Raw genomic sequence first — 12,804 nt, forward strand, 5'->3', positions numbered from 1 at the left:
TTTTTATAACAGCCCATAACATATCTGAAGACTGTTATCAGGGTCCCCCTCAGTCATCTTTTCTCAAGACTACACATGCCCAAGTTTTTTTTTTAACTTTTCCTCAGGGGTCAGGTTTTCTCAATCTTTTATCATTTTTGTTGCTGTCCTCTGGACTCCCTCCCATTTGTCCACATCTTTCCAAAAGTGTGGTGCGCAGAATTGGACATACCAGGACTGAATAGAGTGTGAAAATTACATTGTATTCGTTACATACAACTCTCTGTTAATATACCCCAGAATGATATTGGCTTTTTTTTTTTTGTAGCTGCATCACATTGTTGACTTGTATTCAGTTTTGATCCACTATAACCCTACTTCTTTATAGCAGTACTACTATTTAGCTGGCTATTCCCTATTTTGTAGTTGTGTATTGATTTTTTTTCCTTCTAAATTAAAGTACTTTGCACTTATCTTTAGTGAATTTCATCTTGTTGATTTCTGGCCAATTCTCTAATTTGTCAAGATTGTTTTGAATTTTAATCCAGTCCTCCAATGTGCTTGCAACCCCTCCTAGCTTGGTGCCATCCACAAATTTAGTAAGCATACTCTCCACTCCATTATCTAAGTCATTAATGAAAATATTGAATAGTACTGTATCCAGGACTAACCTCTGTGGGATCCCACTAGATATGCTTTCCCCATTTGGCAGCGAACCATTGATAACTACTCTTTGAATATGGTCTTTCAACGAGTTGTGCACCCACTATATAATACTTGAATCTAGACCACATTACCTTAGTTTGCTTATGAAATTGTCATCTGATACTGTGTCGAAAGCCTTCCTAAACTTGATATGATATGTCTACTGCTTCCATCCACTAGGCAAGTAACTCTCTCAAAGAAGGCAATTATGTTTGTTTGGCATCATTTGTTCTTGTCAAAGCCATGCTGGCTGTTACTTATCACCCTATCATCCTCTTAGTTGACTGCAGCAGAGGAATAGTGTGGATTTTCTTCTGCAGGCTTTGATATGGTATCTGGCTTCAAATGATCTCTAATTTTTCTTTCACAGTGTAACAAGCAAGGCACTGGCTGGAAGTTCAGATCCAAGGGTTTAGCCCAGGATTTGAAAAGTGGTTTGGAATCCTTCTTCATGAAAGAGAATTGATTATTATTTATATTATAGTAGGACCTTGAGCCCCCAACTGAGATTTGTAGGTTCTTAAGAATTTTTACATAATTTGTTCCAGTATCTTTCCACATATAGAAGTTAACTGACATTTTTAATTCCCCAGCTCCTCCCTTTTTAAAGATAGGTACTATGTTTGCCCTTCTCCGGTCGTCTGGGATCTCACCTCTCCTCCATGAGTTCTTGATAATAAATGCTAATGGTTTCAAGATTGCTTCAGGTAGTTGCTTAAGTAACTGGGACAAATTTCATCAGGCTGTGATTACTTGAATACATCTAACATGTCTAAATATTCTTTAAGCTGTTCTTTTCCTGTTCTGGGTTGTGTTCCTTCCCCCTTGTTAACATTAATTGTATTGAGTATCTGGTGACCATTAACCTTTTTAGTAAACACTGAAGCAAAATTTGCATGAAACACCTCAGTCTTCTTGATGTCGTCTTGGTTATGAGTTCTCCTTCTCTGCTGAGTAGGAACCTACATTTTTCTTCTTCTAAAAGTAAAGGTCAGTGTCTGGTGCTCACATTTAATCTAGATACTTGCGGCCATATTTTTAGATTCTTAAAGGTGCAGATGGGCATCTTGTGGGATTTACCAGAGTGCCTAAGTGAAGTTGGCATGTCAGTATTGTTGACTTTCAAGGGAAGTTAGGTGACTAACCTGTTGAGGCACTTCTGTAAATCCTGCTAGAGGTTCCTCTCTGCACTGTTAGGCACCTAAATACTTTTGGTAATATGGTTCATGGCTGACTTGGATTTATAGTGAACACTTCTGTCCCAACCTGATTCAGCATTCTTTAAGTAGCTCTAAGGATTGAAAAATGAATAACTTCTGCTTCACAAGATGTTTTAATGAAGTGATGACAGAAAATTCTGCTCACTCACTCTGTAAAGGAAGATCTTTTCTACCTGTGCTACACTAAGAATTTTCTGTAATAAAAGGTCAGATCTTTAATAGCAAACTTCTTGGGATTGCCATTAAGGAAAAGAAATGGAAATAATTAACTTTTGTGGTGCTAAAGCACCTCTTTCAGGGAACATCTTTGTAGGTTGAGATGTCCTACAGAAGATTAACAGGATTGCACCTGAATCAGGGTTACTTCAAACAATCATTTGATCTTCCGTTGGCAATGTCTGACGACTCTCTAAATTCAATGCTAATGTATAAGTACTTCACCTCAGCAAAATGTGCTTTCTTTCTGTCAGTTATGTACTGACTAGGAGAGCCATGAAAGCCATTATCCTCCTCCAAAAGGATAATCTGTGAATCAGGGGTTCAGAGGCATCAGAGTAAGTTACCACTATGTCTTGGTTAGGCTTGGGTAGCAGAAAAAGATGGATTTGTAATAATATTGTTACAATAATGCACTTTTTCTAAGGGCCTGATCCATTGCCCCCTGAAATCAGTTGGAGTCTTTCCACTTTTTTTTTTAATGGTTGCTGAATCTATCTTGATAGTTCTAACATAATCCTCTATATGTGAGGCTTAACTCTGCTGTATCATGTTAAAAAGTGACACTCTTGTCTGCTTTAATTTTCTCTCTGTAGCTACTTTCCCCATTCTTATGCAGAGTATTTGAGGATACATAAGAGTCTATGGAAAAGAGCATAAATGTAAATATAGAGTTGGTGGCTATCAACATACAAAAAATCTTAATGATAATTATCAGCATGAGCTTTTATACACGTGAGAAGTAAAATAGAAATTAAGTTTACAACAAAAGAAGAGTTTTTAGCAATGAAGCCATTCTTGACATTCCAGGGCCTATTGCTGCTGCTGCTGCTCCTAAGACATTGAGGTGAAGAAATAAAATAAACTCCATCATCTAAAAATAACAAAGATCATACAAAAACATAAATCAAGTATAAATAATAGCAATAAAAGTGAACTGAGGATTATTTTGAAAAAAAATTCTGTAGTAGCAGAAATGGATGAGAACAGAACATTGAATTGTTCTTGAATAGTTTTAGAATAATTGTCACTATTGTCAAAGCCAGTCCATTTTTAAGGTAAAAATAATATGTATGTACTGTGATAGATCCAGGCCAGTTGGGCACAGCAGAGTAGTAGAAGGCAGACATACTGGCCACTGGATAAGCAGTTTTCTGTTCCCTGACTGAGCAGAGCAGGGGCTGCTCCAGGCTAGAGTGGACACATGACTCCAATTAACCTGCAAAGAGTCAGGTGAGGCCGTTAAGCTAATGTGAACACCTGACTCTAATTAAGGCCCCTCTGATACTATAAAAGGGCTCACTCCGGTCAGGTCAAAGGGAGCCAGAGAAGAGGAAGTGTGGCTGAAGGTCTGGGTAATGAAGACACCCTGGAAAGAGAGCCCTAATGTAAGAGTGAAGAAGGCGTTTAAGAGAGAAAGGCAGGAGAGCTGTTAGGAAGTGGCCCAGGGAAATGTAGCAATTCTGGCGGTGAAAGGTCGGCTGCCAACAGCTGCTGCCATTAGGGTCCCTGGGCCGGAACCCAGAGTAGAAACAACCCCTGGGAGGGGAAGACAGGCCCCTGTCAAGACAGGAGGCTACACTCTTCTTGAATATGCCCATAGGGATAACAGAGACTGTGGGAGTTCTCTCACTGACCTTCTTGCTGGCTTATGATGAAAAGGGCTCAGTAGACTGTAACCCTGGCCCTAGAGAGAGAAGGGGTATGTGGAGGGTCGCAGTGAGCCTCTGAGGCTAACATAAACTGCCTGGAAGTCGCGGGGACAAGGTTGGAGCTCTGCCACAGTACATACAGCTTCTTTCCTGAGAATCAGCATTTTCTTGTATATAATTGAAAGAAATAAGATTATATATAATCTTTTAAGGACTTTTATATTGTATGTTAACAAAATGAATACTTTTTCTTCGTTTAATCAACAGCCCAGCACCTGTTCAATCTGATGTGTGCTGTGCTGCTTAAATCTAACTTGCATTTCTCATGTTGCAGTGGATATTTAAATCTCATTTTCATATTCATTTAAGGTATCCAAGGTGGAGATATTTATATAGTGAGGAAAAGCCTGATCAACACCCAACTGTACAACCATTTGGATGATGTTTCCAGAGTTTATTTCCACTTGTTATACGATGTATACCTCATGTTGTAACGCTGGGGTTTTTAAGTTGCTTTCAGTGAAGCATTTATTCATGTATACAAATTGAATAATAATGAATGCATTGCTGTGACACTCAAAGCATTTATATTCTTGTAGTGAAAGCGGTTTGTTGTGGGTTGACTCCTTTTTTTAATTCACTTTCTAGTGGACTGAATGTATTAGTGATGAATGTGCTATTGAAATAACTGTTTGTTTCCAAGTTGGAAAAGTTTAATGGCTCCAGAAATGGCTAACCATTTTACCACACAGTATCCATCATTTTGTCAAAGTTTTCATGTTTTGCAGTGAGCCACATGGAAAAGAGAGAAGGAAAAAAGAATGACACAACAGCCAACTTCTTTCAATCTGTGCCGAAAACCTGACTTAAATTTAACCCCATTTGCCTTTGTAACAATTCATGTGACATCTTCCTGCGGGTCATAGTAAATTTGATTGCCAGTTATTGAAATGTATTTTTAAATCAGTGGTGGTGCAACTATAAATGCTTTTTGCATTAATGTAATTGAATCCTTAACCCACAATTTTTGACACATAACAGATTTAGAAAGCCTGCTGGATCACTTGGCTGATGTGGTGCCCTCCTTGGAATATCTCAGTTTACTAGGAAACATGGCTTGCCCAAATGAACTGGTCAGCAAGGACAAGGATGAGGATGACTACCAGAGGTACAGGTTAGTATCTTAGCTCCCAAATATGATAAGATGCGTCCATTTCTTAATGCTGGATAGAGTCAGATGGCTAAAACCAGAGCATGTTCCCAAAATAACAAACCTATACTCTTTAGGCAAAGATGACTCCCTTAGGGCCAGATTTTGCTGTGTGTAGTGCCTTACTATTTGAATAACCCCATTGATTTCAGTGGAATTACTGGCAGGGGGCCCCGGTTCAGGAAAGCACATAAGCATGTGCTTATTAAGTCCCACTGAAGTCAATGGCAGTTAGGCACATGCTTAAAGTGAAACTTGCAGCACATATACTAAAATTGGAACGATACAGAGAAGATTAGCATGGCCCCTGCACAAGGATGACACGCAAATTTGTGAAATGTTCTTAAGTGCTTTCTTAAATAGAGATGAACTTAATTGTGAGTTTACGTGCTCTCTTTAGTCCTGCCCAGAGCGAGGCACTACTCACTGTGTGAGTAAGGGTGGCTGAATCTGGTGATTTGAATCATTAGCTTATCGTAGATCTACGTTCTTTTTTCCTGCAAAGGAATTATGAGGACTTGCTTCTTTCAACATACTTCAAAAGAAATCAATTAAGAATACAGAGAAGGCTCCTCTTTAGATATCACACTTCTCTGCTCAAAGAGAGAGCAGTCAGTACGTAGAGTCAAACCATGAGTCTTGAAATAAGCAAAATATCCGTGTGACATTTGAATGTCTTTTCATGAGTAGAGTTAGACAAAAAGGTAGTTTGGCAATTAACAGGAACCACTTGGAAGTGGAAGCCTGGTAAAGTGTCCCCTCTTGAGTGTAGCCCTACAGAAATGTATCTGGGAATTAGTTATATGCAAATAGGTATATTTTTTGAAGAACAAAACGTAATATAAAGGTTAATTGTCATTGGTGATCACAGTGATTGAATATAGATCCAAGACTCTGTGGAATGCCTGCTGAAGTGACATCATTCTTCATAGCTGCTGCCCTCTGGCAGTGAGACATTATAATAAAATTCTGTTTGATGTCGTCTGAGCTTCTTTGCCCCAGTCAAATATGATCCCGGATTTCAGACCAAGAGTACTGGCGTTTTCCATGTTAGCTGACTGAAAATGGCCCTTTTGTTGAGTTAAACAAGAGGCAAAAAGCATGGTCAGTAAGCTATCTATCCAAGTGAGAAACTGAGCTTTTCTTCAGCATGTTATCTAAGATATTGAAAACACTGATTGTATCTTTACACGATCAAAAGTGTTATGTAGGAGGTATAGTTCAACACATGCAGTAGAAAGGATAGGAGACCTGAAAGAAGGTTTGTTTGGAGGGAGCAGTGGCTTATTGGTAATACTGTAGTTGGTTGAAATTTTGCTTGTGGAGTTGGCAGCGGCACTGCTCCCTTGAGTATAAACATTCTATATTCAGTATTCCCAACTTCTGAGAATAGTTTCTATGTATCTTTAGCCTAAAGATGTTAACTGCTAACAATCCTACTTTTGAATTCCGCATAGCTATGGCATCTTGGTTTCCACTAAGTAACGTGGCCTAGATTTTATAAAATATTTTCCCATCACTTTCACCCTGAAGTGGAAGGTATGCCTAATACCCAGCTTACAAAAAGCCTGATAGTGCTGTCTCTATGTAAATTTATGTGACATTTTCACTAGAGAATTGCTTAAAAATGAATGATATTTCTACAGTTTACTGTTTTTCACTTTAAGTACACTTTCTGACAATATGTCTGCTATTAATCATTTAAGCAAAAGTAGTACCTTAAAGGAGGCATTCAGAGGCAAGAACCCATGGTTCATTTAGTGCTGTCTGAAAAAAATCTTATTGATTGACAATCTCTGCGGTTATGTGATGTAATATTTATAATATGTCACACAGCCATACATCAAAACAAGCATGTCTGTTGTTTCATTTCACTGCAAAATGTTGATTTCTATGAGGTCAAGGTAGTTTTAGGTCACAATGTGGCAAACCGCTGTGTCAGAAATGTGAAGTGACTGGATTTATCTATCTGTTGAAAACTGCAACACTGAAGTCCCCCCCCCCCCAATCAGATTTTTTTTTTTTTGGCATTTTTGCGTCTATAAAAACAGTTATAATTAACCAGTTTTAAAGTCAATCGCCTACTCCGTAGTTAAATAACATATAGCTCTGGAGCTGAAATGCAAACTTCCTGGCACTTTCCCATAAGCATTCATTGTATCTCATAAACTAGGCTTGTCTGCATGGTGCTGTAATTTAACTACTGGAGTATGAGCTGTAGAGTGCTTGGAAGTGTCACAGTTTAACTACCCTGTGTAAACTCTGCTGGTGAGAACTCAAAAGTACTTAGTTTGTGTTACTGTAGTCCTGTTTGAAATGGGACTACATAAATGTGAACTAGTGACCTTTTAGTGCACACCAGCAAAGTTTACACAGGGCAGTTAGAGCACAACGTATTAGACCATTCTACAGTTCACATCCCCATAGTCTTGACTTGTCTATACAACAATTAGACATCTATGGCTGGCCCTTGTCAGCTGACTCGGGCTAAGGGGCTGTTTAATTGCAGTGTGGATATTTGGACTCAGGCTGCAGCCCAAGCTCTGGGACCTTCCCACCTTGCAGAGGTCTAGATCCCAGGCTCCAGCCTTATACTGAATGTCTACATTGCAGTTAAACAACACCACAGTTAAACAACACCACAGTTAAACAGCCCATTAGCCCAAGCCCAAGTCAGATGACATGGCCCATCCATGGGTTTTTAATTTCAGTGTAGTCATATCTTTAGAATGTGCCAGACAGTATTATAATCAAAAGGTCTTGGTATGTATACTTATTATGGCTACTGCTTTATGGAGAAAATTGACTCAGTAGCTACATAGGTAGGTGAGAGTTTCAAAGTTTTGCTCAAAGGGCTGTGGTCAGGTAGTTGAGGCCCAAATTTGAAGGGACACATCTTGCAAAATTCATAGTATACTCACCTCCATTCCAGTCAGTCAGAGTTCAGAGTATTTAGTTTCATAGGACTCTGTGCCTTATAAAATTCTGCCCTAATTTTTTTAAAAAAGAGAAAAAGTTTGACACAACCTATATGAAATTTAAAAAACAAAAACAAAAAACCACACACACCAGAGCCTTTTGTTTTGAATTCAGACCTTCTGGTGCTTGCAACCTGAACATTGCTACATCCTACAGATGTGTGAGAACCAGAAAGTAAGTGGCGAGAAATCAAGGTTTTATCAACTATTTTTGTTGTAACTAGCTGAATGGAAATGCAAAAAGCAAAAAACTAAACCAAACAAAACCCTACAAAAACCTAATCCAGTGGTGAAAAGTCAAATATATTTTTCAGATTTTCAGTTTTAATTATCTAAAGTGCTGTTAGTTGCACAAATTAAAAAATGAATTTTAATGTAATTTTATAAAAGTTATAGCATATCTAAATACATGTGGGATGTTATATACATAATTTTGCATATGAAATTATTCTTTCAGCAAGGCCCTGATCCTCTGAGATCCATGGTGTTGAATGTGTTTAAAAAACTGTTTTTGTAAAAAAAAAAAAAAAAAAAAAAAAAAAAAAAAAAAATCTGTTTCTGTTGAAATTTTTTTACGAAGAAAAGCTATTTCTCAACTAACACTATTGAAAATGCTGGAACAGAGTGTTTTTTGTTTTTGTGAAGATTATGTATATTTTTTAAATGTGAGTTCAGTTTCCTTTTTGTGTGAAATGCTATTGTTTAAAATGTTTGCCAACATTACATTTTTACATAAGTTTATTTCAAGAAATAGTGTCTTTAATACTTTGGGGGGTTGTGGGGCGGGAAGCGGGGAGAGCAGCTCATGGGTATGTGTGGGATAACTGGGCATTAAGAGCTGTATATTAAAATATAGGGGAAGGAGGAAAGCCAGAAAATATTCCAGTCCAAAAAGGAAACATAAAGAAAGTGGCCTGAAAAACAGTGTGCATTCTAAATAACTTCACCTACAGTCTCTGCTTTGAAGATTGCAAGAAAGCAAAGGTCATGACCCAGAGATCAAAGTAACAGAAGTCAACACAATAATTGCTGGTTGCTTCTCTTGTACCCACACTTGGTCTCTCCTATGGGTGTGTTGTTTGTAGTGAAAACTTCAAACATGTTGTTATTGAACTGTGAAAAATCATCTGGGTCAGAATGTGTTACCAAGCATTTGTTAATGCTGTAGGTGACCTCACCTATTTTTATTAAAGTGAGATAATTGTGAGGGGTGTGTACCGTGTGTGAAGTTTTTAGTGCTTATTCATTCTTCTTTGCTCCTTATTGACATTTCCTGGTGCATTCATTAATAGCACTGTTGACATGGAAACAAAGGCAAGTGGAAACAAAAGCCTGAGTTTATTTTAAATTAGCTTTAAAAGTACAATATGCTATTTTTGGCAGAGAGGAGTAAATGGTGATAACCTTATAGAGTCCTCTTAAGATACAACCATAAGAAAGAAAGTTCATACATTTTGTATAGATTAGCTTGCTGAACTAAATCAGTTGCTCTGCACGTGTGGTCCTGCAAAATTGCAGCTCCTCTTGTGAGATTTTCAGCCTTCTTGTCAACCATTGCCCTTATTGAGAGCACACTACCTTTTGGTTTTAATTTTTTTGCTTATTGTATTTTATAAATAATATAAACTCCACAACTATGTATTTCAAAAGGAGAAAAAGAAAGGAAATCTTTTCGATAAGGATAATGAACTATTAACAGGTGCAAACAAGCATAGGCTAATATTACTCATCTTATTGATGATGATGATATTTTGCCTTTCACCCAAGGCTTTTTTATTTCAACAGTGTCTAGAAAGAGAGAGAGAGAATTACAGCAAACAGCGCTTGCCAAACATTAAATAAGCCCCACAACTCCAATGTGAGAGTCACAATAGAAGCCAAGGAGCCAAATCTCAGTAGACAATCTAGCCCAATGCCTTAAAGTCAACCATTCATTCCCTCTGGGTTTGTTCTGATCTCTCACCAGTTTTACACTGGTGTAATATACTTCACTTCAGTGGTTTATACCAGTGTAAATGAGAACAGGCTCAGGCCCTCTAATCCTGCAAGTGAGGTTATGGACATTCATGAGCCTTCAGGCTACTAGGGTTTGAGGGAAAAATATAGTAATACAATAGTTGAAAGGTTCCAATAAAAATGAAGATTTTAAAATGTTCTTAATCCAAAACTTTGCCCATCTATTTTGTTGCACATATGGTACTAGGAATGCTAGACTTTTCTGGATGTACTACTCTCTATCCTTCAACCCAAAATGAATTTTGTGCAGTGAATTTGTTTACAGCATAATATGTATTTTTTTAAAAGTAAGAGAAAAGGAGAAAATAAATGGTCTTTGTATAGTTTAACCTTTGTTCCTTCATTACATGCTCAGTGTAACAGTTTTTCCTTCTATTATGTGAACTTCTATATATCCACTTCTCCTACAGGGTAAGAAGAGTCAAAGATCCATTTCCAATGGGCAACTTCATTGGCACCCTGTAGCTTTCTTTTTAGTCTGGTTCAAGAGTGATTATGTTCTCTGGTGCCATAAAGCCCAGCATATTCTGCAACTTGTGCCTGCTTTACGATGGGAGGTAATCTATGAATCCGCATGCACATGAGAGTGCAGATGCTATGACATTGTATGACTTTTCTTGTTATGGACTCCTTGACTCTAGAACAGAGATTTCCTAGAATTCCCAGTAGTACTAATGAATAATATGTTAATGCCTGGCAGTGATTTCTGACCCCTTAAACCTAAATGGTTAATGAAATATACCTCCAAGTAATATAAAGTGTAAACTAACACATTATAATTATTTAATGCAGCACATAAGGACCTGCTTTGCTTCAATGAGTTTTGGATCAGGACCCAGGTATTTCACATACATGTTTAAAACAGCTTTCCTTACCCTCCCGCCTGGTGTTTTTTGCCCAGTTCCATTTGAGGCTGGTTTCAGAGTAGCAGCCGTGTTAGTCTGTATTCGCAAAAAGAAAAGGAGTACTTGTGGCACCTTAGAGACTGAGCTGTAGCTCACGAAAGCTTATGCTCAAATAAATTGGTTAGTCTCTAAGGTGCCACAAGTCTTCCTTTTCCATTTGAGGCTGGACTCTTATTTATTGAAATGTCAGATCCTCTCCAAGGACTTTGTGAATGGTTGCTCTTGTCTGTCCCGAGGCTCCAAAACACAGGCTCTGTCTACAGTGGGTAGAGTACTGGTGCTACACACAGAGCTGCATGCTGCTGTGAAAGGCAGGCTAGGTCCAGGCTTGTCGCTGCAGTGGGTAGCTATACATGGCAGTGAAAGGTTCAGGCAGCAGGGAAAAGCTCTGGTAGCTCCCTCCTGTCAGAGCCTTTCCCTTGTTTCCAGAACCTTTCCCCACTACCTCCCCTCACTGGAGCCTTTCAGTGTGGTGGGGAAAGACTCTGGCAGTGGGACACTGCACTGCTAAAAATAGTCTAGATGTGGGAGGCACTGCTTGGGCATGTAGAGAGCTGTATAGGATATTGGGGTTCAGGGGTTCAGATGTCCAGGGCACTTTGTTCTACTCGTCTAAGCTGTGCCTCATGGTCTACGCTGCTGTTCATACCCGTGCCAGCTGGGAGTTCAATGTCTGCACTCTGCCTACCTCTGGAAGTGTAGATGTACCTTGAGGAGTACATTTTAAAAATAAGTTACATAGAGCTTTCGATTTGCAAATCACTTTATAAACATTAATTAATACCCACAATATCCCTTCAAGGTAGCTAAATGTTGTTACCCCCATTTTACAAATAAGGAAGCTGACATGGAAAATCTGTGACCATAGGGGCTGGAACTAGGGGTGCTGCTGCACCCTGTGACTTGAAGTGGTTTCCATCATGTATAGGGTTTATAGTTTGGGTCAATGGCTCTCAGCACCCCCACTATACAAATTGTTCCAGCACCCCTGTCTGTGACTTGTCTAAGGCTGTGGAGTAAGTCAGTATTGGAGACACTATTATTATTTGTTCACTGTTTGTATATTATGCATATAAAACTGCAAGTGTGTGTGTTGATTTAGTATTATAACTCACAGCTTCCTAAGTCTGGTTCCAGTACTCTGACTTCAACACCTGTCTCCAGTATTATATGGAGAATTTCCTCCCCAACTTTCATTAACATTGGTGGTGGAGTTGTATAACTGAATCACCAACCTGTGCATCCCTTTGAAAATGTCCCCTTAATGTTTTGACAGGTCTGTGTAAAAAATGTTAAAACAATCCTAATCACATGGAACACTTACGAAATTGGTAAATGAATCATTAGCCAATATTGTCATTTCCACTTATTTAAAGCTGAGATAAAATGGAATACAATATTCTGTGCTGGGTTTTTTTTCTCCACCTACAGCTACAAGTGATCTTGACTTCTGTTTTATGTTGGTCCCCTTTGTTAGTTTACTTTCCTAACACACTTGGGGGCGAAAAAAGTTTTGGACAAAAGATGATTTTGGTTTCCTTGCATAGCCGGTTTCCTTTGGGTCTTTACATACCTTCCTAGCATCCCTTTCCAGAGCGCACCACTTTCCTCATCACTACAGATAATAACCTTTTTTTCACAGTACTGCAAAGATGGTGATCCCCACAACAGCAGTCTCAGGGCACCTGCAGCAGTGCTAAGATTCAAAATGATCATAAAAAACCCCAACTGACCCCTAAACTAAAACAAAACATTCCAAACTTGGATTGTAAAATTCAGATGGATTTTTTTCATTCAGTGGTGTTCTTTTAACTGGCAATGGTATAAGTCTAAAGCAGTTGCAATGTGTCATGCAATTTATAGATCCCAGTGCCTGCCATAAAGTATTTTATGATAGCTGCACTCTGTGTTATTAGTAGCTGT

At 38.5% G+C, this 12,804-nt stretch overlaps 1 protein-coding gene and 1 non-coding gene across 2 annotated transcripts in view; both read left to right on the plus strand.

The window, feature by feature from the left end:
- LRMDA (leucine rich melanocyte differentiation associated) overlaps positions 1-12,804 on the plus strand; it is a 951,314-nt gene that overhangs the window by 529,394 nt on the left and 409,116 nt on the right. Inside the window, exon 4 of the mRNA XM_075130766.1 lies at positions 4,812-4,946. Within this exon, the coding sequence (XP_074986867.1) occupies positions 4,812-4,946 (135 nt within the window). The remainder of the gene's footprint in view (positions 1-4,811; positions 4,947-12,804) is intronic.
- LOC125640709 (U6 spliceosomal RNA) lies at positions 5,231-5,334 on the plus strand. Its single transcript, XR_007357861.1, has one exon. It is a non-coding gene; the product is annotated as a U6 spliceosomal RNA (small nuclear RNA).

The sequence above is a fragment of the Caretta caretta genome, chromosome 7, assembly GCF_965140235.1.
Source record: "Caretta caretta isolate rCarCar2 chromosome 7, rCarCar1.hap1, whole genome shotgun sequence".
NCBI lineage: Eukaryota > Metazoa > Chordata > Testudines > Cheloniidae > Caretta > Caretta caretta.